Below are 25596 nucleotides of genomic sequence, written 5' to 3'. Positions count from 1 at the left end.
TGCATACGGGACGTCGAAACAAAGCGAGCTACATACGCAAACCCAAAGCCAACATTCGCAGAAACGGTGTCACAAGCTCTGATTAAGGAAACAGCGTCACTTCTGTGTAAGCCAATGAACTGCAAAAATCGAAAACAACAACGTTCGATTACATTCGGCAACATGATCGTGTTCAATGATCCAACTTGCTTAAACGAGCATAATCGACATTGATTTAAAATCAACCAACTTATTGCATGCGTGAATATAATCAATTCAGGCGTTTGCTCGTTTGCCTCAACAGCGCTTACATTAATCGGAATGAAAGGGCAAATATGAAAACTCCATGCGTCAGAATATTTGCATGATTCCTCTGCCCTTACGTCACGGCGAAAAGCTACATAGAAATATACATATACACATTGCTTACGATTCTGTTTTTTTGCCGAACTAAACGCAATATTGGAGGCGCTGAAAGGATTGCAAAAGCGGAGTGAAAGAGTTATCAAATGCTTCAAATGCGGGAAGCCCGGTCACATTGCACGTCATTGCGATCTTGGTCCTAATAGTTCCAACAATGTTGGAAAAGATGAGCAAGGGCGTGTCAGATGTAAAGAACGAAAATTGCCCCATCTATTGAATGTCCTGTGATATCTGTGTCGCAAATTGGAAGAAAATCGAGCAGTCTTGCCGTCGAAGGAAAGCTGGATGGCAAGGAACGTGTACTGACTGTAGATACGGGCGGGTTGGTGTCGAAATTCTGTATGTACAAAATTCTGAAAACAAATTTCTGCTTTTTAAAATTCTGCTTTTTTAAAATTCTGCTTTCAAAATTCTGTATTACAAAATTCTGTATTAAAATATAATGTTAACAATGTTAAAGAGGTCATGTAAATCTTTTGACAAAGTGCGACATACACAGTAATTCTGCGTAGAACACCTTTCTGCATAGGCGGCCTTCGGCCGCGCTTATAAAAAATAACCCTGGGCTAAGCCATGCCAAGTCCGGGTGTGTGGTATAACCGTGGCTACCGCCACGGTGATGTCCTTCTGCATAGGCGGCCTTTGGCCGCACTTTAAAAAAATAACCCTTATCCGATCCAACAACGGCTACGCCATGCCATGATTCCGGAATTTTGACTGCCAGAATTAAACATGCAGAATTTTGAAAAAGCAGAATTTTAGAAAGAAGAATTTTAAAAAAGCAGAATTTTGTTCAAGCAGAATTTTTTTGCAATTTACAGAATTTTGTCACCTAGAATTTTGTAATACAGAATAATGACACGCTCCCGATACGGGCGCATCTCATTCCTTAATCCAATCTGACTTGGTCAACAGGAGAGTAAAACCGTTACCTGGAGCAAGGTTGCGTACGGTCACTGGCGAGTATAACCAAGTCCAAGGAGAAGTGGTATGTGAGGTATTAATTGGAACGGTCATGGTTCTACACAAATTCATTGTGGCGGAGATTGTTGATGAAGTCATATTGGGAGTGGACTTCTTAGTTAACCATGACATCAGGATCGATATGCGGAGAAAGGTTATGCGCTATAAGAACTAGGATATACCACTTCACTTCAGTTTGGAAAAAGGGTTCAGCAGCAATCGAGTACTGGTGGAGAAGAGTCGACAAAGGCCACGAAAGTTAAAGATGAAGGTTGATGGAAGGAATGGGCCAAGCAAAGCAAAATCAAAGATACCTGCGAGAGAAACACTGGCATTAACAAAACCTAATGGACGCACTAAAACGACTGAAAGAATTTTCCAGAAAGTATGCAAGGGTGGTTTCAAGCCAGCGCGCACTTTTTTTGGGAAATGTCAGAACGATACTGAGTATGTGAAGCCAATCCGTCAAGAGCAAGCTCTACAAAGTAGTTCATTGACCAAACAACAGAGTGCGAGGGAACGATAAAGGATAATGAGTAGTAAGATGAAACGCAGGTACGATGAGAACAATAATTCGGAAGGTTTCTTGGCGGGAGATTTGGTACTGCTATACAACCCTCACCGGCGGAAAGGTGATCCATCCAAATTTCGGTGCAGTTGGGAAGGCCCGTACAAAGTTGTCAAGAAGATCAGTGACACCATCTACCGCATACAAACCATTGGAAAACCACGGAGTAGAAGAGTGGTACATTTGGAGATGCTAGCAGCGTTTAGATCGCGAGATTTGTCTGATCGGGACGATCAGACTTAGCTGGAGGGCAGTGTGACGAGTATGAGTGACACTAAGTGATATTCACATCCCTAGTCTGATGCTAAGTAAATGAAGTCACAACAACAATAAATCAGACAGTCACTTGTATCTACATAAACGAATCAATCATTATGTCTACAAATATGTACGTATACGCAGCTGAGAAGCAACGCACAACCACATGCATATATCTGAGATACTCCCGAAAGTATGCAATGAGAGAAGCTATAAAATCGTGAATCTGTAGTTACAGCTGAGAAATTTTATAGCTGATGGCCAACTACTAGATTCTGGAAATGGAAGCGCCTAGAAGATGCGAACAAGGAAATCAGAGAGTATAAAAGGCAACAATGGTAGAGGCGCAATAATTCAGTTTTGATTAAGACGCTATCTGGCGAGCAATAGCAGTATTATTTATTGTGAAGTACTTTAATAAAGGTAATTTTTCCATTATTCAATATTGGAGTTATTTATTCAACAGTTTAGTGATTCGAACTTAGTAGAAGATTGCAAATAAGGGGAATTGCAAGTAAATTCGTTACAATATTCTTTCCCATTGTTGCCACTCACCTATATTGGTCTGTACCAAAATCCTTAAAAATTGTTCTAAAATAATTGTTAGCGCACAAACAAACTTCCGGCCTATTTTTTGGACAAATTTTACTTACACGTAAATACATTGGTCTTTATTTAACAGATTCTTTGTTTTTTATTTTAGGTGCTTTCAAAAAAACATGAAATCACAAATAATGATTTAACTTTTGTTCAAACTCACTAAATTTATTTATTTATAACAATTAATTGCAAATTTGAACCAAAATGTTTTTTGCATTTCCAGATTTTATGCTCATTTTAGATATAGCACGTCTTATACTGAACAAAAAATAAATAAATTTGCTACAAAGATATAACGTAAAATTTGTATATTGTCTTTTATGCTAATTTATTTTGATATTTCTTATTTTATTTTATTATATTATCTTATATTTCAACTTAATTTATTAATTATTCGGATAGCGGCGAGACGCTCGTCCACAGGCGTGAACGCCAGCACTTGGCGACAAAGTCTCTCTCCCACCACGAACCCGACGCCGAAACTGCGCTTATTCGTATGGCCACTCCAATAGATGTCACAATTTTTGATCTTCTTTCTTCCTTGCTTCGTCCAACGCATTTCTTGGATTGCGGCGATGTCAGATTTTGCTTTGACGAGGACATCAACCAGCCGGGCATCCGCATGCAGAAGAATCGCTCTGGCCATTCCCAGGTGAATGGCGGTCAGAAGCTTTCCCCACTTTCGTGGACTTATACGCACGGCTCCATCCAAGAACGGCTGGACGGATTTGGATGAAATTTGGCACACATATAGTCAATAGTCTAGAAGGATCTACTAGCTATATTTTTTTGAAAAGGGGGGAAGACCCCGCCCCTAGGAACAGTTATAATTTAATTATAGTATTTTTTCGTCTTTGCGGCTGAATCACGACAGAACGGCTACACGGATTTTGATGAAATTTGGGACAGAGACAATAGTCTACAGGCGAAATTTTTTTCCGACATGGAAAGGGGGGAGGGGGTCCACGACCCCTTCGAATAATTACTTTTTAACAATTTTTACACATTATAACTTTACGTATACTGGCCCTCACCAATATTACAGACTCATGGGTCAAAAAAGTTGAGGGCTTACAAAGTGAGCAGTGGCACCCTCCGCCCCCTCCCTCCCTTCACCCCCCTCTGGTGTAAAATCTATAAATTGTTATAACGCAATATAAATTTTCTCCTAAATCAATAGTTTTTGGTTTTTGGCACAAATAGATCGAGATCTAAACAATTTTGGAAAAATCAGTGGTCCTCTCCTTCTCCTCCCGCCATCCGACCTCCTTCAATTGTTTTTATTAGCTTTACCTGTATGTTTCTATGTAACTCTTCATTCGCTCAAACACGTCTGCTGTCTTATTAACATGGTTTTATAATTAGCTTCACCTTATTTGTAATCCCGTTAGGGTCATATCGAGACCCTTCCGGGATCATTTCTGGATGGTTTTCGGGATCCCGCAGGGGTAATTTCGAAACTTTTTCGGGATCATTTTGGGACCCTTCCAGGACCATTCTGTATAGTCGGGGTTATTTTGGCACATTTTCGGGGCTATTCCGGGGTAATTTCGGGACTATTTCGCGATGACATGGGGATGCAGGCATCATTTCTGGATGGTTTTCGGGATCCGTCTGGGATCCCCTCGGGGTCATTTTGGGACTTTTTCACGACTAATACGGTATAATTTGGGGACCCTTTCGGCATCATTTCTGGATGGTTTTCGGGATCCGTCCGGGATACCGTCGGGGTCATTTCGGGATAATTTGAGCTACCTTCCGGCATCATTTCTAGATGGTTTTCGGGATTCGTACGGGATCCCGTCGGGATAATTTCATGACTTTTTCGGGATAATTTGGGGTCCCTTCCGGCATCATTTCTGGATGGTTTTCGGGATCCGTCCGGGATACCGTCGGGGTCATTTCGGGACTATTTCTCGACTAATACGGGATCATTTGGGGACCCTTTCGGCATCATTTCTGGATGGTTTTGGGGATCCATCCGGGATCCCGTCAGGGTCATTTCGGGATAATTTGAGCTACCTTCCGGCATCATTTCTAGATGGTTTTCGGGATTCGTACGGGATCCCGTCGGGGTAATTTCATGACTTCGGGATAATTTGGGGTCCCTTCCGCATCATTTCTGGATGGTTTTCGGGATCCGTACGGGATCCCATCAGGGTCATTTGGGACTTTTTCTCGACTAATACGGGATAATTTGGGGACCCTTTCGGCATCATTTCTGGTTGGTTTTCGGGACACGTTTGGGATCCCGTTGGGTTCATTTCGGGATCACTTGGTGCACCTTCCGGCATCATTTCTAAATGGTTTCCGGGATTTGTACGGGATCCCGTCGGGGTAATTTCATGACTTTTTCGGGATCATTTAGGGTCCCTTCCGGCATCATTTGTGGATGGTTTTCGGGATCCGTCCGAGATCCCATCGGGGTAATTTCGCGACTTTTTCTCGAATAATACGGAATCATTTGGGGACCCTTTGGGCATCATTTCTGGATGGTTTTCGGGATCCGTCCGGGATCCCGTCGGGTTCATTTCGGTACTATTACGAGATCATTTGGTGTACGTTCCGGCATCATTTCTAGATGGTTTTCGGGATCCGTCCGGGATCACGTCGGGGTCATTTCGGGACTTTTTCTCAACTAATACGGGATCATTTGGGGACCCTTTCGGCATCATTTCTGGATGGTTTTCGGGATCCGTCCGGGATCCCGTCGGATTTATTTCGGTACTATTTCGAGATCATTTGGTGTACCTTCCGGCATCATTTCTAGATGGTTTTCGGGATCCGTCCGGGATCCCGTCGGGGTCATTTCGGGACTTTTTCTCGACTAATACGGGATCATTTGGGGACCCTTTCGGCATCATTTCTGGATGGTTTTCGGGTTCCGTCCGGGATCCCGTCAGGGTCATTTCGGGACTATTAGGGGATAATTTGATGACCTTACCGGCATCATATCTGGATGGCTTTCAGTATCCTTCCGGGATCCCATAGGGGTCATTTCGGGACTTTTTCTCGACTAATACGGGATCATTTGGGGACCCTTTCGGCAACATTTCTGGATGGTTTTCGGGATCCGTCCGGGATCCCGTCGGGTTCATTTCGGTACTATTTCGAGATCATTTGGTGTACCTTCCGGCATCATTTCTAGATGGTTTTCGGGATCCGTCCGGGATCCCGTCGGGGTCATTTCGGGACTTTTTCTCGACTAATACGGGATCATTTGGGGACCCTTTCGGCATCATTTTTAGATGGTTTTCGGGATCCGTCCGGTATCCCGTCGGGGTCATTTCAGGACTTTTTCTCGACTAATACGGGATCATTTGGGAATCATTCCGGCATCATTTCTGGACGGGTTTCGGTATCTGTACGGGAACCCATCAGGGTAATTTCGGGACTATTTCAGGATCATTTGGGGACCCTTTAGGGGTCATTTCGTGACTTTTCCTGTATTATTTCGGGATCATTGGGGGACCCTTCCGGCATCATTTCCTGATGGTTTGCCGGATCCATCAGGGTCATTTCGGGACCATTTTGTGATCATTTGGGGACCTTTCGAGATCATTTCTGGATCCGTGCGGGATGCCGTAGGAGTAATTTCGGTATTTTTTTGTTACTTTTTCGGGATAGTTTTGGGACCCTTCCGGCATCATTTCTGGATCCGTGCGGGATCCCAGCGGGGTCATTGGGGGATCATTTTGAGACCCTTTAGAATCATTTGTGTATTGTTTTCGCGATCCGTCGTGGATCATTTCTGAACATTTTCTGGACTATATCGGGATAATTTAGGGACCCTTCATGTTTATTTTCTGGATGGTTTTTGATATCCGTCCGGGAGCCTGTCAGGGTCATTTCGGAACTTTTCCGGGACTATTTCGGGATCATTTTGGTACCCTTAAGGGATCATTTCTGTGTGGTTTTCTGGTTAAGACCCTTCCGGGGCATTTTTGGATGGTTTTCGGGATCCGTCCGCGATAGCGTCGGGGTCATTTCGTGGCTTTTTCTGGATAATTTCGGGATCATTTGGGGATCCTATGAGGTTATCAGCTCATTTAGTTCTTTTTTTTAATCAATTACAAAAATAAAATGCATTAGCCCGAAAAAAAATGTTTAAACAGATAACTTGATAAGCAGGCTAACGTGAGTAGCCCATATATTTCATTTTCTCCTTGCGGATGTTTGATTTAGAAGGATCTACTAGCTATATGTCTTTGAAAAGGGAGGAGATTCCCGCCCCCTAGGAACAGTTGTAATTTAATTATTATACTTTTTCGTCTTTGTGACTGAGTCACGCCAGAACGGCTACACGAATTTTGATGCAATTTGGGACACAGATAGAAAATAGTCTACTGGCGAAATTTTTTTCGAAAATGGAAAGGGCGGAGGGAGGTTCCACGACCCTTCGAACAATTACTTTTTAATAACTTTTACACATTACAACTTTACATTTACTGATGTTCACCAATATTACAAACTCAATAGGTCAAATAAGTCAAGGGCTTACAAAGTGAGCAGTGACACCCTCCGTCTCCTCCTCCCCTTCCCCCTCTCCCCTCTTGTGCAAAATCTATAAATTGTTATAACTCAATATAAATTTTCTCCTAAATCAATAATTTTTGGTACCTGGCTCATACAGATCGAGATCTAAACAATTTTGGAAAAACGATCCCTCCTTCAATTGTTTTTATTAGCTTTACCTGTATGTTTGTTTGTAACTCTTCATTCGCTTCAACGCGCCTGCTGCCTTATTAACATGCTTTTATAAATAGCTTCACCTTATTTGTAATCCCGTTAGGGTCATAACGAGACCCTTCCGGGTAATTTCTGCATGGTTTTCGCGATCCGTCCGGGATTCCGTCGGGGTAATTTCGGGATGATTTTGGGACCCTTACGGGATCATTTCTGGATAGTTTTCGGGATTCGTCGGGGTTATTTTGGGACTTTTTCGGGAGTATTCCGGGGTCATTTAGGGATCCTTCCGGGATCATTTCTGGATGGTTTTCGGGATCCCGTCAAGGTGTTATTTTGGGGATCATTTGAGGGCCCTTCCGGCATAATTTCTGAATGGTTTTCGGGATTCGTCCGGGATCCCGTCAGGGTCATTTCGGAACTATTGGGGACCCTTCAGGGATCCTTTCTGGACAGTTTACGGAATCCCGTCGGAGCCACTCGTGACTTTTTCTGGATTATTTTGGGTTCATTTGGGGAGCCTGCGGTCATCAGTTCTGGATGGTTTTTGGGATCAATCTGGGATCCCGTCAGGGTCATTTCGGGTTCATTTGGGGACTCTTTAGGAATCATATCTGGATGGTTTCTGGGATCCGTACGGGATTATTTGGGGATCCTTCCGGGATCATTTCTGGATGGTTTTCGAAATCCGTCCGGAATGCCGACGGGGTCATTTCGTGACTTTTTCTGGACTATTTCAAGATCATTTGGGGACCCTTCTGAGTTCATTTCAGAGTCCGTCCGGGATCCTGTCAGGGTCATTTCGGAACATTTTTGGGACTATTCCGGGATCGTTTGGCGTTCTTCCGGTATCATTTCTGGATGGATTTCGGGATCCCGTTAGGGTTATTTAGGCACTTTTTCGGGATCATTTGGGGTCCTTCTGGCATCATTTTTGGATGGTTTTTGGGATCCCGTCAGAGTCATTTCGGGAATTTTTTGAGACTATTTCGGAATCATTTGAAATTCGGGGTCATTTCTGGATGGTTTTCGAGATAAGTACGGGATCCCGTCAGGGTCATTTCGGGACTTTTTCCCGTCAGTGTAGTTTCGGGACTTTTTCGAGACTTGAGGCAAAAAAAGCAAACGTCAAGCTGTGAAATTGTTTTATATCTGTGCTCTTGTCTTTTTAATAAATTAATTGCTTAATATTGTTAAAATTAGTTTTATTGTTGCCATAAGTAGTGGAGTGTAATCATTGAGTGTGCTTCATCAAGAAATTTAATTAAATTTCAGTTTAGTTGAATTTTTAATATCAAAATTAAATATTTTCATAAATTTTGCATATACACACACCTATTAACATATTTACATATAGTTGAATTGCCGAGTGCTTTGCATTGTGTTGTTGCTGTTGATAGGCATCAATTTTCGTAGTGTAATTGTTTTTATTTTTGAATTTGCGTGCAGACTTCATTTCTCTTTCTTCATTGTCACAGCTATTTGCGCGGTTTGTTCAGTGTTATCACAGTGTATCTCAAACTGCTCAAAGCGCATCGCAATCTAGCAGCTATTTTCAAACTGTTTATATTTTTTTTTTGTTATAACCCGTGTTGCTATTAATTAATTTTCAATTAATCAATTTACTCTCGCTATTCTACTAATTTCTTTTTTTTTCACCTCTTTATATAAATTAAAATGGCTTGCATATGTATATTCTAACTGTTTGATAAAAAGTGAATCCCATCCTTTCGTGGCATGCTGGCTTTGCGATGGGCAAGTCCATATGAAGTGTGCCGGTTTGTCAGCAAGACTGGTTGACGCACTCAACGATAGTGATAAGGGAGTTCCTTGGGCCTGTTTGAAATGTAGACCAACTGAGATTGATCTTTTCGAAGTTTTCAAACAGGCTCGCGATGTTTTCTCTGAAATAGGTAGAAGAGAGTTAGCCGCACTGTCCAAGAAATTCACACAATACGAAAACTTGTTTAAGTCTTTCAAGTACCCGAATGACATAACAAACGCAAACATTCCACATGGAAACCGTCATCCTACCAGTGCTTCCTCTAGTGCCCCGACGCTTGATGCCATTGCAGAAGTTACTGCACCCGTAGTTAGTTCACCGCGAATTATCGAATTAATAAATCTGGCATCCCCAAGTCCCTTAACGGCTCAGCTATCTTCATCATTCACCATTTCTTTAACAAAACCTAAAAAATCTTCTATAAAAAGTAGTCAGGATCCCCAAAACCCTCCTACGGAATCCCAACCACCGACTAGTAATCTTATTGTTGCCCCTATTAAAAAATCTATTTTTGTGTCAAGATTTGATAAAGAAACCATAGAAGAGGACCTAAAGTCGTGCATCATCGCTAAACTTAAATTTGATAACGTGACAGTTCGAAAATTCAGTTTTAACTATCCTAGAGATATTTCGTCTTTTAGGATTGATGTATCCGCACAACATTTTGAAACTATATTAAGTTATTCTTTTTGGCCGCCAGGTGCTTCTGTGAGGGAATTCGAGCGTAGGCGTAACAATAATACCCTAAATATTACTAGACTTCCTCATAACAATATTGGATCAAAAAACTGAATGCTAAATCGGCCCTTAATTTGTTTTATCAAAATGTTAGAGGCTTAAACACTAAACTAACAGAATTGTATTTGAAATCGTTTAACTGCAATTACAACATTATAGCTTTAACTGAAACTTGGCTAAAACCGCATGTATTTAACTCAGACATTCTTTGCCATGATTACCAAATATACAGAAATGACCGCTTGAACAGAATTGGAGGTGGAGTTTTGCTTGCGGTACATTCTTCTGTACCTTCAGCTGAGGTTGATTTACCCGTTACCGATTCTACAGAATTCAAATGCATTAGAATCAAGCTAGCAATGGGTTGTGTCTATATTGCAGTCTGCTATATCCCACCTTCTTCTGATCCTTCGGTGTATATGGATCATATCTCCCTGCTGAAAATTGTTAATTCAATGTTGAAGCCCATTGATTCGATGATAGTTCTGGGGGACTTTAATCTCCCGCATATATTATGGACCATATCTAACTATGTCTTCAAAGCTGTCCAACAACGAATTTTTATCCGAAATGACTGAACTTTGCCTTAAACAGATAAATATAATTCCGAATATGTTCGAGAGAACCCTTGATTTGGTATTTGTTGACGATATGTCAAAATGTACTCTTAGCCGAGGTGAACCTCTTACTGTACCTGAAGACCCTTGCAATCCTTCCCTGGAAATAGCATACGAATTCGAAACAAATTCTCTGAGAAGCGCTATATCTAAATACGGCTCAAGTTTCAGATTTGACTTTGCGAATTTTAACAAATTTAATCAAACTTTATCTACAGTGGCTTGGCCCAAATACGGTAAGATATTGACCAAAATGTTTCTGACTTTTATACCAAAATTTACGGTATTTTGGAAAACCACGCACCTAAGCGAAAACGTGTGTTTACCGAACCAGTCCAAATATGGTTCACTAAAGAACTGAGGTCCTTAAAAAACAGAAAATCGCGCTTCTTCAAATTATTCACTCCGATACATGCAGTACTCTATTCTGCGTCATAAATATTTTGAAGAAAACAAAAAGTGCTATAATACATACATCGCAAGATGAAAATGAAAATAACTTGCAATCCGAAAGCCTTCTATGGTTTCGTGAACTCTATCGAAGGGTTAAAGGGTTTCCGTCTGCTTTAAAATACCAGGAAGATTTGTCGCTGAACACATTTATCAGCCCCTAACTGATTTATTCAATCTGTCCCTAAAACGTGGAATTATTCCTTCTTCTTGGAAGGAATCTTTTCTCATACCCCTCCACAAAAGTGGCAGTAGGTCGTGTGTAGAAAACTATCGAGGAATTGCAAAGTTGTCGATGATCCCAAAGTTGTTTGAAGCTATAGTTACCAACCAGCTAACTTTTTCCATTTCTTCTTTAATTGTAGAACAGCAACATGGATTCTGTAAAGGCAAATCTATCATTAATAAACTACTTGAATTCACAACTCATGTTTCTAATGGACTTAGAGAAAATCTTCACACCGATGTTATTTATACCGATTTCAGTAAAGCATTTGACAAAGTATTCCACTCCTTACTTATCTACAAGCTTATTCGGCTTGGTTTCCAACCTGGTCTCACCTAGTAGATCTCGTCGTATATCTGCGGTCGTACGCAATAAGTTATTTTTTAAAAATACTCTTTCAGAGGTCATTAACGTTCCCTCTGGCGTCCCACAGGGCAGTCATCTAGGTCCAATTCATTTATTAATGATATTTGTACCACTATAAAATATTCCAAAAAGTTAATGTATGCTGATTATGTAAAACTTTTTAGGTATTATGCGAGGAACGTCCCTTGCTTCAAACGGATTTAAACCGCCTAGCTAATTGGCGCAACGTAAATTCAATGCCGCTGAAACTTAAAAAATTCATGTACCTCTCTCGGAGATCTTTGCCAGCAGCCTCTTCCGTAATTAATAATTTTTTTTTCTATCAGTAAACTATTTTGTGGACTTGGGAGTAAATATAGATGCTAAACTTAGTTTCAACCTTCATATTAATGCTACTGTCAATAAGGCTAGAGGAGTTCTATCATTCGTGAAACGATGGTCTAAAGAATTTAGTGACCCTTATGTAACTAAAGCGCTTTTCATCACTTTAGTTAGACCTATACAAGAATACGGATCAATAGTCTGGAATCCACAATACCGGGTTCATGCAGATAGACTTGAATCAATACAAAAGCAATTTCTACTTTTCTCTTTAAGGAATTTTCAGTGGGACTCTGTGTATAATCTTCCGCCTTACATTAGTTGGTTGAAGCTTATCAATCTTCCAACTCTTGCAAGTCGTAGAAAAATGCTAGGCATTATATTTATGCCTAAGCTCCTGAATGGATTGATTTCCAGTCCAATTCTTTTAAACGAAGTAAACTTTAACGTCCCATCACGAGTGTCAAGACATTACAAACCTCTTCTTTTGAGGCAGTGTAGAACTAGTCTCTTTGGACTTAGACTAAATCTATTAGATCACATATAGTGTACAGTCTTTGGATTTTGCATAGATGATTTTGATTTTTTTACAATTGCCAAATGAAAATTATTTCTCTTTCTTGTGTTATAGCTATGGACATTATTCATGATTCAATTACTAGAGGTTTATTCTTCAATGATGGCAGATCTTTGACACTCCCAAATTGAAAAATCTGGCCGGGTTGCTTTTACGAAGTAAGGTAAACGGGGAATAATTCAATCCCATTCAGTGAAATTGTAGTAGACAAGTATCTTTGGTAGTATATTAGTAGTGATAATAAATTTGTAAATGCCAAAAGTTTTTGGGGAAATAATTCATTTTCTACTAAATATGTTGTGAATTGATAAAGTTATGTTGGTTTTGTCATTCTTTCAGAAATTGTTTGAAGAATGCCGTACGTTACAATTTTATTCAAAATTGCACTACCTCAAAATTTGTTTCCAAAACTCCCCACATGAGCATAAGTTCAATGCATTTTGTCATAAGTGGGAGTTAAAGAAAAGCATTCTGAGATGAAGCGTTCTTCAATCTAACTCTAATATGGGGCGGTTTTGTGACAAATCCTGAATAGGGAAATTTTTGAAAAATATTTTGAGATAGCATGATTTTGAACAGGCCGCCGACATGTGGTGATACGCTACTCAGCAGCTGCAATGAACTGACAAAAACAAAAATAAAAGAAAATGGTTTATTGTCTTAGAACTTTATATTCCTACCTTGACTTTGACAGAAGAGTTAAGCTTTTGTGCGGCCCTGCTACACAGAGAGTATTCACCTTTTTATTCTGAAATTTCAGAAAGCTCTTTTCCGTTAAGTATTCATGTACCTAAGCGTAAACGTGTTTTCACTGAACTAGTCCATATATGGTACACAAAAGAACTGAAATCTTTAAAAAACAAAAAATCGCGTTCCTTCAAGCTGTGCAAGAAGACGGGTTCACACTCCGACTACTTGAACTACTCTATATTGCGTCATAAATATTTTGAATTAAATAAAAAGTGTTACAATACCTATCTCTGTGCGATGAAAAAGAAAATAACTTGAAATCCCAAAGCTTTCTATAATTTCGTGAACTCTAAACGTAGGGTTAAAGGCTTTCCTTCTGGTATGAAATACCGTGATGATTTCTCTAGCGACGATCAAGATATTGCTAACTTATTTGCACAATTTTTCAAATCTAACTATTCCGCTGAATTAATTTCTTTGTCTAGTGAATACCCGTATCAACTTAACACACTTAACGCAAATAATATTCCATCAATATCTCCAGAAGAGGTTCTTACATATTTAACTTCTTTGAAGGAATCTTATAAATACGGTCCTCATTACTGTATTGTTTTCGGGACCCCGTCAGGGTCATTTTGGGACTATTTGGTATCATTTGGGTACCTCTCAGGGATCATTTCTGGATGGTTTTCGGGATTTGCCCGGCATCCCGTCAGGGTAATTTCGGGAATTTTTCTAAGCTATTTCGAGATCATTTGCGTACACTTCAGAGATTAATTCTGAATGATTTTCGGGATACGTCCAGAATCATTTCGCGTCTATTTTAGTATCATTTTGAGACCCTTCCGGGCTCATTTAAGGACTCTTCGAAACCGGTAGTTCAGCACACATGCCTTTTTAAATTATGAGCTTTTATGGTCATGGATTTGCTTATTGGATTTGCAGATTATTAGTAATTAAAATTCGTCATGTTTTATCTTTAATATCTAACACAGCTTTTTCGTTCTATTTTTCATTTTTTAAATGAATCCTCTAACGAACTGTTATTACTATAATTACACTTTTTGTAATATTTTAACCAACTAAATACCCGAAAAACCAACACTATTTTCATCTAAAAAATTCACTTTGGTTTTAGCTAATTGTAGTTTCACTCCTTTGTTCAATAATAGTAATTCCTTCACCCCCGTCATATCAATTAATTTAACTTAAAAACAAAATGTATTTTTTTTAATCCAAAAAAACTGTATTGTACTATTCACGTAAGCGTGCCTTTTTATCAGCTTATTTAGTTATTTTTTTTCTCTATTACAAAATTAAAATACATTGACAAAAATAATTTTTAAACAGTTAACTTGATAAGCAGGCTAACGTGGATAGCCCATATATTTTCATTTCTCCTTGCGGACGGGGAAGCGAGTAAAGGCTAGTAATGTTATAAATGCGAAAGTTTGTCTTTGTGACTCAATCACGCAAGAACGGCTGAACGGATTTGGATGCAATTTGGCACACATATAGCCAATAGTATAAAAGGATCTACTAGCTATATAGAAAAGGAGGGAGATACCCGCCCCCTAGGAACAGTTATAATTTAATTATTATATTTTTTCGTCTTTGTGGCTGAATCACGTCAGTACGGCTACATGGATTTTGATGAAATTTGAGACATAGATAGACAATAGTCTAGTGGCGAAATTTTTTTCGAAAATGGAAAGGGGGAGCCCCACGACCTTACGAACAATTACTTTTTAATAATTTTTACACATTATAACATTACGTATACTGACCTTCACCAATATTACAAACTCCCTGGGTCAAATAAGTCAAGGGCTTACAAAGTGAGCAGTGACACCCTCCCCTCTGGTGCAAAATCTATAAATTGTTATAACTCAATATAAATTTTCTCCTAAATCAATAATTTTTGGTATCTAGCTCATACAGATCGAGATCTAAACAATTTTGGAAAAACGATAGGTGGTGCTCTCCTTCTCCTCCCGCTATTCACCTTCCTTCAATTGTTTTTATTAGCACGCTTTTATTAATATTACCTGTATGTTTCTTTGTAACTCTTCACTCGCTTGAACGCGCCTGCTGCTTTATTAATATGGTTTTATAATTAGCTTCACCATATTCGTAATCCCGTCAGTGTCATATCGAGACCCTTCCGGGATGCTTTTCGGGGTCCGTCCTGGATCCCGTCGCTGTCATTTCGGGACTCTTCCGGGATCATTTCTGTATAGTTTTCGGGATCCGTCCGGGACCCCGTCGGGGTTATTTTGGAACTTTTTCGGGACTATTCCGGGATCATTCCTGGATGGTTTTCGGGATCCCCTCAAGGTCATTTCGGGACTATTTGCGGATCATTTGGGGACCCTTCCGGCATCATTTCTGTATGGGTTTCGCGATCCATCCGGCATCCCGTCGGGGTAATTTCGGGAATTTTTCTTGACTATTTCGGGATCATTTGCTTACACTTCAGATATCAATTCTGAATGATTTTCGGGATACGTCCGGGATCCCGTCGGAGTTATGCAGTTTGGCCCGTGGTACTGGAAGTGGGCTCCAAAGAAAGACGATTGATCGCGATAGGGATACCGTCGCGAGATTGGTTTAAAACAGGGACGGAAAATAATTATTATTTTTTCCGAGTCGAAAAAGTCCGGGTCAAAAAATTGTCCTAGGTGGAAATGGTTGAGTTCTCAGGTATCCATATAGCAATATCATGTCGAATCATGCATCCTTTTTATCTTTTCTAACTTTTTCCATAAAAGTCCACATATAAAAGTAAAATCTGTATTTTTATTTTTTGAGTCCGATAGAACTAGTTAAACTCGGACTTTTAAAAATAAAAGTCCGGAAATAAAAGTAAAATCCGGACTTTTATTTTTTAAGGCCAAAAAAAAGGCTTGATAAAAAAGAAACGGAAAATAATTTTTATCTTGATCCAAATATATTAAAAGTCCAAAATTAATAGTTTTGCAAGGAATTATATTATAAAAGGAACAATAGTTTCCGCCCCTGATTTAAACCCCCGTATGTAATGGTGTATGGGGCAATAAAAAGCCAGGGAGCTTGTAAATTTTGTTACTGGAGGGATACCTCAACTCTGCCGCACACTTTGACATCATTAAAAACGGCTTTTTACGACGAGGAAAACATTTTTAAACGGTTTTATTTAGCTTGACTTGACAGTCAGTCAGCTCGGCCACATGCACGGCCGTTGTGAGCGAATTTTGTAATTGAAATTTAAGTAACTTCCCGATAAGCTGCAAGCTTGAAACTTGGAATATAGAACCGAATACAGAACCCGATGACAATGCAATAATAGGAAAAAATCGGCGCTAGGTGGCGCAAGAACCGAGATATTCACAAAAATCGTATTTGTGGCCCGATTTGGCTCATATTTGGAACACATAATAGATACAAGAATAGAAAGCGACCTATGAAAAAATCTCCGCTAGGTGGCGCAAGGATCGAGATATTCAAAAAAAATCGTATTTGTGGTCCGATTAGGTTCATATTTGGAACACATAATACATACAAGAATATAAAGCGACCTATGAAAAAACGCCGCTAGGTGGCGCAAGGATCGAGATATTCTCAAAAATCGTATTTGTGGTCCGATTTGGCTCATATTTGGAACACATAATACATACAAGAATAAAAAGCGACCTATATAATATTTGGAACACATAATACATACCAGAATAGAAAGCGACCTATGAAAAAAAGTCGCCGCTAGGTCGCATAAAGATCGAGATATTCAAAAAAATCGTATTTGGCCCACATTTGGAACACATAATACATACATGAATAGAAAGCGACCTATGATGTCCGATTTGGCTCATATTTCGAACAAATATTACATACAGTCCGGTAGAAGTGACATAAAAATATTTTGGGGTTGGAGGGGGGACAAGCATACGTGGCGCAGAGTCGAGTAAAGTCTTTGGAAGGATTATGTATTGAGGACTTAGATTGTAACAAATTGTCAGGAAAGAGTCCTTGTAATAATGAGTCACTAAATGAACTAAATAGAATGAGAAATAATAGGCAATTAAATAAAGACTAAAAACTTGAAAACAAAATAATTAAAGAAAATTTTTAGGTTAAACGGTTTTATTGAAAACAATACTTACATGAAATAATAATAATACTAAAAGCTAGAAAATAATTAGGTAGGTCCTAGGTACTAGTCATCACACTCCTCATCAATCTAGGGCGTTGATCAGACAATTAAATAAAAGCGTTGGACGCGTCAAATTTCTATTGATAGTCATATATAAGACCAACTGAACCGTAATCAGGTTATGCTACGCCTTACATTTAGAGAAATTTCACGCGCCCAACGCTTTTATTTAATTGTCTGATCAACGCCCTAGATTGATGAGGAGTGTGATGACTAGTACCTAGGACCTACCTAATTATTTTCTAGCTTTTAGTATTATTATTATTTCATGTAAGTATTGTTTTCAATGAAACCGTTTAACTTACATTTCTTTTAATTATTTTATTTAGGTTGATTCTGGACCTTGTCTTCGCTCAAAATGGGTAAGCATACCGGCGTATTTAGACATACTAACTTTTTTGTTTTAAGGATTTAGAAAAAAGGTTACATTTACCTATTTATAGGTGAATGATAACAAATATCTTTTAGGAATTGAGTCAATCCGAAAGCCGGACAGCAATAGTCCAACTCAATCAAATTGAGAACATAGAAAGGTTCTGAAAATATTTATTAAATAAAAAAAGTACTTACTAAAGCGTATCCGGAGGTCCTATTATTAGAACTTCCCATCGAAATATGTCGTTCTCATCAATCAATCCTGCCGAAAATCCCTCAACGGGGTTTTTATTCAGCTCTGAAAAGGAAAAAGATATGCTATTTATTTATTTATATGCTATAAATTTTCTAAGAAATGAATTTGGATTTAGTCGTCCCGTCATCAATTCATATAATATTCGGCGATTTCAACTACTTGTGGCATTCCAAGTAAAAAGCCAATAGCAGGAGAGTAATGCTAACGGAACAAACAGACGATACGGTGTTCAGCGCGGTGAAGAGTGACGCCCCTACAAGTGTAGTACGAAATTGTCACAGCTCGCCAGATATTTCCATAGTCATCGTAGCACTTCTCAACTGCTTTAGCAGGTTACTCGCCATAGGCACATGAGTAGTGATAGAACTTTTATAAAAAGTATCGGTACCGGTACTCATATAAAATACTCGGACCAAAGCATCGATGCTAGTACTCATACTCAGTAAAATGTATCGAGTATACTCTAGACTGGGTCGAAAAAAAAGTTGCTAATGTCCGTCCCTAAATTTAAAGATTATGTTGAGAGGGTTTCGGAAAATTCTTTTAAATTTTTTTTGATCCTTCGAAATACAGCCGGAAAGGTTTTTTCGTTGTAACTTGGTTATTTGACGTCCGATTTTTAAAATTTATATGTCATTATTTTGGCCTTGAGAAGCTTCACATTTCCGTTTAATGTCATTTTAGCTATGAAGTCGTTTTCACTTGATTAGGTCAGCTAACAAAATTGTACCCCCCTAACGAGAGTACTTAAAAATTCAAAAAATGTTGCTTCGAAACCATATTAAAAAAATAATAAAGTTATAGCACTTTCAATATTTATTGCAACTGTTATTTTACCTGATTCTTATTATACTTAGACCTGAAACTCATGATATTTTTGTAGGAAAAATTATTATTAGGGTTTGCATTGAAAAGTTAATAAAGATATGCCAATTTTGTTAGCTGACCAAATCATGTGAAAACGACTTCACAGCTTAAAAGGACATTAAAGGGAAATGTGGAGATTCTCAAGGCCAAAATAATGACATATCAATTTTAAAAATCGGATGTCAAATAATCAAGTTACACCGAAAAACCCTTTCCGGCTGTATTTCGAAGGATAAAAAAAAAATAAAAAATAATTTTCCGAAAACCTCTCAACATAATCTTTAAATTTAGGGGCGGACTTTAGTAAACTTTTTTTTTTGTATGGGGACCAACCCAGTCTAGTATACTCGATCCAAGTGAGTACTTTGGAATTTTTACCAAAAGTGAAGAAACTTTTTTAAAATGCGATTGTATGTTTTGAATTTAATAGAAAATAAGTAAGGAAGTTTAAGTTTGGATGAGATAAAAGATTTATGATCGAGTTATAGCGTTTAAAAAAAAGTTTTTTTTTTTCAGTTAGAAAAGAGTTTTTGTAAACGGGGTCGGCCGTCGGCAGTGGTTTGGCAAGCACGCCGAGTGTATTTCTCCCAAGAAAAGCTTCCGAGTGAAAATTCATCTGCTTGCAGATGACGTTCGCAATCGCCATAAAATATGTAGCAAGACGCAAATTAAAAGAGAAGTTGGGTCTCCACGGAGGCAAATCGCGTCAAGTATTCTTTATGACATTAAACGTTTTGAGGAGAGATGAACTAAATAGAATTTTAAATTGAACTTTGCACTGCCATATCTCTTCTGGTTGTGGTTGTTGTAAAAGTGCTTCGCCCAATCCAATAGGTGAGACCACTCACAAATTGACATCAATATCATCTAACGGGAGTCCAATGAAACATACAGTTTCAACAAGGGTGGACCATAGAGAAAAGGGTATTAGAGGCGTTGATTCCACATTGCAATTGAAAAAAGGGTTGGTTTCATGTGGGGACACGTCATGTAAGAGTTGGACCTGTTATAGTATCCAGATCGAAGTTGAGCTAGGGTGACACGCGTCTCCCCAGGTAGATTGCTTCCTTCTTTCGCGAGTTCATGGTATTTAACTTTCAGAACGGGGTTCGCCGGGCAAGTCCTGGCATAAAGGTCCGCCGCCTCTTTGTGGATATCACTGAGGACCTTTTTGTGTTCTTCTTCTACATACGGCTAAGGTACCGTATTCCCTCATAATGCTTACGGAGATTACTTTTTAAGTCCCTGGGAGGCAGGCGCTCTTTAATTAGATGTCTGTTGGGATGCCCAGGTTTCTGGGTATTTAACAGAATCTGTTTGTTCAGCGTTTCATGTCTCCCCCTCATTCTGTAGGTAGTGCTCTGGGGACATAAGAAGGCAGCCCGTATCGGTTCTGAGAGCGGTGTTTTGACAGGCCTGAATTTTCTTCCAGTGAGTAACCTTAGGGCTCGGCGACCATTTTTCTTTACCCCAAGTGCTGCCAGCAAGAGATTTGAGGAGTTTGTTCTTGCTCTGCATTCTAGGTACAATTGCGGTTGCATGCTCGCCAAAATGTAGATCCTGATCGAACGTCACACCCAGTATTTTTGGTAGTCGGTAGGGCAAGTCGCCTATAATTTTGTCGGTGACAATGTCAGGTTTCGCAAGGCGAAAACATTGAAGAAATTGGGGAGATAGTTGTTTATTTTTTTACATAGGTCATCATGTTTATGCCGGGACCTGTAGCCGTTGTCGTGCAGTCATCGGCGTAGGATACAATGGTAACTTCTTCTGGCGGCGAAGGGAGCTTCGATATGTAGAAGTCAAACAAAAGCGGGGATAGAACACCACCCTGTGGCACCCCTTCTTTAATTCTTCTGGGTTTAGATGTTACATTCCTAAATTGCACCGAATTGCCGACCAGACAGATAATTTGCGTCACCTTTTGAGACTAGGAGGAAGAGGGGACTTTATTTTTTCATTTGTAACATCATTTCTTTATTGACAGTACTAGCACAATAATATCTTGTATGATCATTTATAGGACAACAATGGTTACATAATAATGGGTATAATTTTTAAAACTTAAAACTTAATAATAAAAATGTATATATTATTCCATATACAATTTTAGAATACATGTAATCATGTAAGAATAAAGTAATTAAAGTGGTAATATATAAGTTTAACAAGAATTTTGACAAGGACATTTAGCAACAATGATTGACTAGACTATAAGTAGCTAAACTCAGATTCTAATTTGTATATACCTTACCAAAGAAAGAAAATATAACATTCATAAGGTTGCTTCTAGTTAAGCTATTGCGAACCGAATTGGGGATAGAGCTCCCAATGCGGATAGCATTGACAAAGAAAAGCCTTGCAGAGTTTATATAATTGTAGTTGGGCACTATCAAATCATTTATGCGAGCAGATCTAGAGAATGTTAGCTTGTTATATAAATAATCAGGAATTTTATCAGCAATCACACGACACAAAAATATACAGTTTCTTGCCTTAAGATACTCAGATATTTCACAACCCAAGAGACTCGTTCGCCACGCAGATATATGATCATACTTATCCAACCCGAAGACATACCGCGTGACATGATTAAAGGCGGCATCAATCTTATGTGCCGATTTTGAATCTAATTTGCTGTATATACATTCCGAATAGCAGATAATTGGTAGTATTAGTTGTATAGCAAGCCGCTTCCTTATTCCAAGTGGGGTGAAGGGGGCAGACATTCGTACATTACGTAGAGTCTAGTGAACTTTACTGATAACAGCGTTAATATGATCCTCACAAGAGAGACTAGAGTTAATAACATCCACCAGATTCTTTACTTTAGACACGTACTTAAGGCACTTATTATTGATGTATAAAGCTGGTAGATTTGAAGTTAATTTGCCTTTTAGATATAGGTAACACATACGATTTTTCACTATTAAGGGAAAGATAATTTTTTTGCGCCCAAGACGAAATAGCTGACAAATCTCTATTAAACATACATACAGGTGGTAAATATGTCATTAATAAATAGGCTAAATAATAACGGTCCAAGTATAGAACCTTGGGGGACACCATTAGATAACATCTTAAGGCTAGAGACTTGCGATCCCACCTTCACTCGATGCGCTCTACCACCCAAGTAACTCCTCAAGAGACCTAAAGCAGAGTCCCCAAAACCGAAATAAGACTTTAGCTTCATGCATAACAATGTGTGGTTGACAGAATCAAACGCTTTGGAAAAGTCGAGCAGACACAACATTGTTATCTTGTTACTGTCATATGGGGCCCGAATATCATCCAAGATTTTGATTATTGCAGTTGAACAGCTATGCTTTGATCTAAATCCAGACTGGAATGGGGAAAGTAGATTGAACTTATCAATATAAGCCGAAATCTGTTCTGATAACAAGCTCTCAAAGGTCTTCGACAACGCAGGAAGGATGCTTATGGGACGGACGAAAATCACATAGACGGCAGGTGGACTTATTTTTAGCTACAGGAAGGACAGATGCGATCTTCCAGACATCAGGAAAGCACGAGGTTGTGATGCAGTGGTTGATAATATGGGTCAGGGCTGGCAGTATCTGTGGAAGAACAATTTTTATAAATTTTACAGGAATACCATCTTTACCAATAGCATTTGAGCGTATCTTATAAATGCACCACATCATGCTCTGACACAGCAAAAAATTCAAATTTCTGAGAAAAAGCCACCGGACAATGTATCGGGTGGGTGATTGGGTCATTGGAAGAGGTAGCACAATTAACGAAAATTGTATTCAGATCTTCAGGGTCTAGCGAGTAATCAGGAGCCTTTAACATGTACACGAAGACTTTTCAAGTTACGCCACAACACATTATTAGGAGATTCACAATTTAACATTCTTCGAAAGTATGCCCGTTTCTCATGTTTTATAGTTGCAGTAGCTACATTCCGTATATTCGTATATGAACGCCAGTTTCTATCAGTGCGATTCCTTTTCCATACTGCATAGCCTTTGTTACGTTTACAGATTATATCACGAGCAGTTTTGTTGAACCATGAGCAAGATCGATATTTTCTCTGAACTGTGCGCATCGGTACATACAAAGATAACAATATATTATTTAAAAAGTTAAGCTTATCATTTACTGATGGCAAGCTCCAGCAACACAAGACATCTAAGTACTCAAGTTGTTAAAATTGATCGAGCGATAGTCAGGAAAACTTGAAGGAACCGAAACTAAATTGTCATGATCAAAAGTAATGTCAAAGGAACAGAAAATTAAATCATGGTCAGACACAAACGAAATTTGGTCGAACTTTAAGACAGAAGACAAATCAGACACAATGAAATAATCTAGTAGACTAGGACAACAATTATTCCCATATCTAGTCGGTACAGAGGAATTTACTAAAGAAAGACCAACACTATACATGCCATCTAAAATGCGGGAGCTATACATATCACGGGATAACATATTGTAACCAATTTGCTTGCAAATCCTCTTATTTGCAATCCTCTGCTAAGTTCGTATCGCTAAACTGTTGAATAAATAACTCCAATATTGAATAATGGAAAAATGGCCTTTATTAAAGTACTTCACAATAACACTTATACTTTGCTACTCGCTGGCTTAATAACCAAACTGATTGATAACTCAAATTAAACTCTACTATTGGCCGCCAGATCGCGTGCTTAATCAATAACTGATTGATTGCTCAACTCAAACTGAATTACTTCTTACTCGCCTGCCCCGCTTTTATAGTTTACGCTGCATACTTCTTGGCTCTTCGATTTTCAGAACTTACTAGTTATTTTCGCTACAAAATCGCCAGCCACAACTACGTGCACAAATTATTGCTCTCTCTTGTGACAACTCAGATAAGATATATGCATGTGTCTGTGCATTGCCGCTCCGCTGCTCGTATACGTACATATGTGTAGACGCAATTATTTATTCGTTTATGTAGATTCATAATGATTGAATTATTGATGTGAATGTTTGGAGTTTACAGTCTCTCGCGCATACATAGGCGCATAAGTAAATGCATCTGTGTGTGACATCTCTTTCGGCTGCCTTATATATGTGTATACATGATTTGATTATTGACGTAAATACTGCTTGGCATGGCCTTAGCATCGCCTTAGTGATGGTATAGGTTAGTGATGCTAATATCCGTGACACTGCCCTCCACCTAAGTCTGATCGCCCCGATCAGACAAATCTCTCGATCTAAACGCTGCTAATCTCTCCAAATGAACCACTTTCATTTTGATTCGTGGTTTGGTAGTGGTTTGTATGCGGTACACTACATCGTTGATCCGTTTTACAACTTTGTATGGGCCTTCCCAGTTACACTGCAATTTCGGGGACAAACCTTTTTTTCGTTGTGGGTTGTATAGCAGCACCAAATCTCCTTCCTGAAACCCTTCCGAATTAATTGCTTTATCGTACCTCGCTTTCATCTTGTCACTCATAATCTTTGCTCGTTGCCTTACCAGATCGTGTATCTCTCTCAGCTCTTCTTCTAAGACATCAGTGAATTTTTTGACATTCCTCTCCGCATCGGCATCTATCCCATACTTCAAATCAGCTGGCAGTCGAAGGTCATTACCAAAAATTACCTTTGCGGGAGTTTGGCCCGTTGTGTCATGTACTGCCGATCGGTAGGCCATCAAGAATAATGATATGTGTGTATCCCAGTCCTTATGGTACTTGTCTACTACTTTCCTTAAATGCTCCTCCAATGTTCTATTGAAACGTTCCACCATACCATCGGACTGAGGATGCAATGCAGTTGTCCGTGTTTTTCGAATGCCCAACTTCTTGCACAGTTCTTGGAACACAGCTGATTCAAAATTCCTGCCTTGGTCAGAATGTAACTCCATTGGTACACCATACCTTGCAACCCATTCGTTTTTAACCACTTCTGCTACTGTTTCTGCTTCTTGGTTTGGGATTGGGTATACCTCTGGCCATTTACTGAAATAATCCATAACCACCAGTACGTATTTGTTTCCGCGGTTGCTAGTAGGAAATGGACCTGCGACATCCATGGCGATCCTTTCTAATGGTGCACCTGAAATATACTGCTTCATGTGGCCATGACTTCGGGTTTTGGGCCCTTTCGCTCTGTTGCATACCTCGCAATTGGCAATCCACTCGGTGACCGACTGACGGCAACCAACCCAATAGAATCTCTGCTTAATTTTCTCGAGTGTCTTCGTGATTCCAAGATGGCCTCCACTTGGACCATTGTGCAACTCGCTGAGCACGTCAGGAATCCTCTTTCTGGGGACAACTATCACTTTCTTCTTGCATTGACCATCCTCACTCTCCCATACTCGATGCAAGCAACCGGATATCAATTCCAAACTGTTCCACTGTGCCCAATATGACTTCGCAATGGGACTCTCTGCTGACATATCCTCTCTGCTTGGTCTTTCGTTTCGTTCGAGCCCTTGTATAACATGTGACAGATCTGTATCTTCTAGCTGACACTTTCTTAGTTGTTCCTTGTCCCATTCATCCGTACACGTTATAGTCATTAGCCGGACATCTATAATGTCTTCTTTAGCCTCGGCCTTTGAACAGTGCTTGCATTCCAAACTACATGGCCTTCGTGACATTGCATCGGCATTTCCATGGGTACTACCTTTTCGATGCTCAATGGAAAAGTCATAGCT

At 39.3% G+C, this 25596-nt stretch overlaps 1 protein-coding gene and 1 long non-coding RNA gene across 2 annotated transcripts in view; both read right to left on the bottom strand.

The window, feature by feature from the left end:
• The window catches only part of LOC137236912 (uncharacterized), a 429807-nt gene that overhangs the window by 209380 nt on the left and 194831 nt on the right, over nt 1-25596 (bottom strand). The window lies entirely within an intron of this gene.
• The window catches only part of LOC137236909 (ubiquitin-conjugating enzyme E2 G1), a 207782-nt gene that overhangs the window by 18017 nt on the left and 164169 nt on the right, over nt 1-25596 (bottom strand). Inside the window, exon 2 of the mRNA XM_067759998.1 lies at nt 18005-18107. Within this exon, the coding sequence (XP_067616099.1) occupies nt 18005-18107 (103 nt within the window). The remainder of the gene's footprint in view (nt 1-18004; nt 18108-25596) is intronic.

This window comes from Eurosta solidaginis, chromosome 1 (genome assembly GCF_040869045.1).
Source record: "Eurosta solidaginis isolate ZX-2024a chromosome 1, ASM4086904v1, whole genome shotgun sequence".
NCBI classification, from domain to species: Eukaryota; Metazoa; Arthropoda; class Insecta; order Diptera; family Tephritidae; genus Eurosta; species Eurosta solidaginis.
This window is presented reverse-complemented; position numbering and strand designations above follow the sequence as displayed.